We start from the raw sequence: 4,143 nt of genomic DNA, 5'->3' as shown, positions 1-4,143 counted from the left end.
GTGTAACCCTTAATGGCGGCCTGCAGAGTCATTCCTTCTACAAAGGAGAAGTACATGCCATGCATTAGGTGAATCAGACTCCATAGCGATTTCCTCTCTGTCCAACGAGTTACTATTTCTACCCCGAGAACTGCCTGTTCCTTACGTGCAGTTGGCTCCAAATCCACAAAACAATTCCTGTCCCCATCTCCTAAACAAATTTGAAGAAGCAGCAAGATCACCTTGGCTGACTTGAAATTCAAAAGTTTTGTCTTTTCTTTCTTTCTGCTAAATAAAGACGATTTTTGAAAAATCTGAACATTTTAAATTTTAAAAGCTTTAAAATGGTTTTACTTATTGCATTTAAATATACTTTGGTTCAAACCTCGACCAGCTTCCTAAAGAAACTGGTTCTGTGTGAGCGTAAGCTAGGTGTTCATTGTCTCCTTCTCTCCCGACCCTATCATGTCATTTGGACTGGATGACCATCTCTCGGTCAATGCGAGTAGTGTGGGTGAGAAGTCTGAAAGACATTACAGGCTGAGCCATTTATCCAGACAAGTCCATTCTCTAAGGCCTTACAGGATTTAGCCAAACCAACAGAGAGATGTGCTCACATGCCCACTAGGGGAAAGCCTGCAACCTGAACTTAGCTTTTACAGCACTGGAGCATTGACCTGAGGAGCTGCGGGTGCCTAACTCCCCATTCAGATATTCTGGCACTCATTGCTTGCCAGTGCTCACGCTGCTCATGTCTCTCTGCTGCACAGGCTATGGAGGTCTGGAATATTCTGCTGGTTGTTTTTATTACAAATACAAATGAGGTATAAGGGCACTTTATTATTTTCTCACCTTCCTGTGATGAGAGGACTAGGGGAAATGGACCTAAGTTATATCAGGGGAAGATTTAGGTTGGATACCAGGGAAAATTTCTTTACCCTGAGGGTCATTAAGCATTGGAACAGGCTGCCCAGGGAGGTGGTGGAGTCCCCATCCCTGGAGGTGTTTAAAAGCCGTGTGGGTGTGGTGCTGAGGGACACGGTTTAAGGATCCTGGCAGTGCAGGGTGAATGGTTGGGCTTGATGATCTTAAAGGTCTCTTCCAACCAGCTGATTCTGTGACTCTGTGATTCTGTGATTCCTTTGCTCTCTACACTGCTGCTTCATGTGCACAGGTAATCACACCACACAGGTCTTCTCTACTTGCAGTGACCAATCAATCAAGTCAAGACCAGTTAGGAGCATTTTTTATTTCAGTGGTACACTGAATTAATTGCACCACTCTATTTCCACTGCTGTGACTAAGAAAATGCTTCTTTTCCTTCATGTTGTCTCAGTGAAACACCTTCTAATTCAAGGTTTGGGCAACACATCTATAAAATATACAGCAAAGATCTTCATGCATCATATTATCCCCTAGCAATATTATCAGCTCAGAGAAACTTTATCCATAATCACATACAAGGTAATTTTTTTCCAGTCAACTTCTACAGCACATGCTGCTGCCCTTAATTTCCACATCATTTATCACCATCATGGGATACCATGAAGCATGGAAGTCTTTTGCCTGTGGCAGAGTGGAGTGATCAGTGAGCCTACCATCTACTTTCCTCTCTCTAATTACAGCTCCTGTGGTGAGAAAAAGATTTCTGAAGAAGGCCGTTATGTGCTGCCGGTGACACCAGCCATTCAAAGGCTGCAGTACACTCACAAGGAAGATCTTTGGGTACCCCAGCGGCTCAGCTGCAGTGTTCATGGGCAGGGACCTGTCCCTGGCTCTCTAGAAGTAGAGGCACCACTACAAAAACAGTGTCTTGTCACCAGTGGCCAGCATCACCTCATGAGAAAGCCAATGGCTCTGTATTATATTCACCTGAACATCCAGTAAGTAAGAAACTGGCTTAGATCCAGTGTCATCCTCACACATCCTAGCTAGGACCAGCAGGTTCAGGGTCTTGGTCAGATTTATTACATGTCCATGTACTGGATTGCTTCAGGAGTCCGGTTCTGCTCTTGACTTCACTTACACCATGCTATGAGGAATCCCAACAGTTACCCATGCATGATGGGGAAGGAGAAAGAAAAAAACACACCTGCTCTTTTATTAGCTTTAAACACGTTCCTTAACACTTTCTGCCCATTTTTATTCTTCTATGACGCTCTATCTCAGACTGGTTTCACCCATTTAACCAAAAAGGTGGAAGACAGCCCCAAATAAAAGGTAGTTACCAGAATTCATTAACCCCGCAACGTCAACACACTGGGTTTCGGATCCACTGCAGTTTATGATTTTGTCACTGCACTGGAAGGAGTCCACGCTGTAGCAGGCAGGACACTGGTATCCATTGGGCACATTTTCCTCTGGTGGCACTGGAAAGAAAGAGATGGGCTGTAACTGGTTTTAATGAGGCAACAAGAGGCATGAGCCAGGGGACAGCTTAGCCTGGAACACGTCACCTCGGGACAGGGCACACAGAGACGGGCAGGGTATAAAGAAAAAGAGAGCTTACGTGAGACAACGGTTGTTTTACATTTGTTGCCTGTGCAGCAAACCACATGGCTCCTTGCTTTTACGTTCCCAAAATTCATGGTGGTAGGGCCAAGACTGCACAAGCTGGACTGCATGCAGGACTTGAGGGATGAAGGGATTATCATGCCCCCTGAAACGAAGTGGAAGGCAGCACCAAGTTGTTAACCACTCCCATTAGTTCCTACACCAGCAACTGCCAAGCATATGTCCTAGGATCTGAGAGGGGTCTGGGACGGTGGACCTCCCCCAAAAGCAGCACCAGTGATCCCCTCAGAGGAATGAGAGTGTCATCACATCTGAGACACTAGTGAGGAATTCCCTCTTCTCCACATTGTGCTTAAAGGCAGGAGGAGACCACAACTCCTCACAGCCAGCTGGCCTTGTGGCAGATATTCACCTTAGCTAGAATGCTCCAGCCACAGAGATTATGGGTGACCCCCACACCTCTGGCCTGTAGCCCACACTTCTTCATGCACAGTCCACAGAGCACGAGGTTCACTGCAGTCACAAGCATCCTGACACAGGTAAATCTGTTCTTCCCTATGAGCAAAACCCAAAAAGTGTAATGGGGACCAGATCCATTGCATTGAGTCTACTGAGACCCATCAAGCACTTCAAGAATAAAGGATGGATTTGCACAAGCAGAAGATATGCGATGGTGCTGCCAGCACCAAAGCTGGTTGGATGTGAAGCAACATCCAGTCTAAAAGCTAATGGTCACATCACTGACCAAGGGCATTCCACTAACATAACCAAGTGTGCGGTTGTGTCAGGGCTCAGCACCTGTCTTTGACTTATCAGCATGGGGATGTGGTGATAGCTCAGCCCTGGTGGTGCCACTGGATGCCTGGTAACCTCTTCCCTGCTTGAGGAAGGGAGTCAGATGCACGCCAGTTTCTCCCTCCACCCATGGCCAGTGCACCCTCAGTCCTAGATGCAAGATTAGCTCTATTTCTGATTGTTACTATGGTGATATCAGGCAGTTGAATGCACCAAGATGTGTCCCACCACACCACATACTGTTCCTCATAAAAAATCAGCTCTCATTGTTGCAATATTTGCAAGGAATTTATTTCGTTATTAGTTCCGCCATCAACTGGGAAAAGTCTGTAGCCCTTCTCTGCCAGTTGTAGCATTAAAACAATTGGTATTTGACACCCGTCACTTCACTGTGACCCAGAGTACGCAAAAGTCCTGGGGAAGCTGCACTGCTTGGCCACAGGGAGAGAGAAGCTCTGTTAAAGTGGGGCAGTGGTTTTTTTATTGGTTTTGGTTTTGTTTTTTTTCCCTGTGCTAACTCCGCTATTTTGAAGACAAAATAACTGTGCCTGTGCAAGGCTGGGGTCATGCTGCAGTTGCAACATTGAGGGGGGCAGGACAACTATCCAGTACCCTAGCCCCAACACTAGAATCTTCTGAAAGAGGAAACTGCACATACCCAAGCCCCCAGACCCCTTTCCAGAATTTTCCAAGAAAGAGACTGTGCATGTGCAATCACAGAATTGGACTCCATGAAAGGTGCCACCATGAGGCACCATGCTCACGCCTAGCATGTGAGCAACAGAAGTCACCACTGGATCACGCAAGATACCACTGGATCCAAAAGCAGTAACACTGTCCTATCTGCTTACACTC

The 4,143-nt window shown here is 46.3% G+C and overlaps 1 protein-coding gene across 1 annotated transcript in view; it reads right to left on the bottom strand.

Moving 5' to 3' along the window:
* The window catches only part of LOC104498848 (phospholipase A2 inhibitor 31 kDa subunit-like), a gene marked incomplete at its 5' end in the record, with an annotated part of 8,630 nt that overhangs the window by 302 nt on the left and 4,185 nt on the right, over positions 1-4,143 (bottom strand). Inside the window, 3 exons of the mRNA XM_010142284.1 lie at positions 7-37; positions 2,208-2,348; positions 2,489-2,638. Of these exons, the coding sequence (XP_010140586.1) occupies positions 7-37; positions 2,208-2,348; positions 2,489-2,638 (322 nt within the window). The remainder of the gene's footprint in view (positions 1-6; positions 38-2,207; positions 2,349-2,488; positions 2,639-4,143) is intronic.

Source organism: Buceros rhinoceros, unplaced genomic scaffold (assembly GCF_000710305.1).
Source record: "Buceros rhinoceros silvestris isolate BGI_N320 unplaced genomic scaffold, ASM71030v1 scaffold17670, whole genome shotgun sequence".
Lineage (NCBI taxonomy): Eukaryota > Metazoa > Chordata > Aves > Bucerotiformes > Bucerotidae > Buceros > Buceros rhinoceros.
Note: the sequence above shows the minus strand (reverse complement) of the source record. Positions and strands in the feature narration are given on the sequence as shown.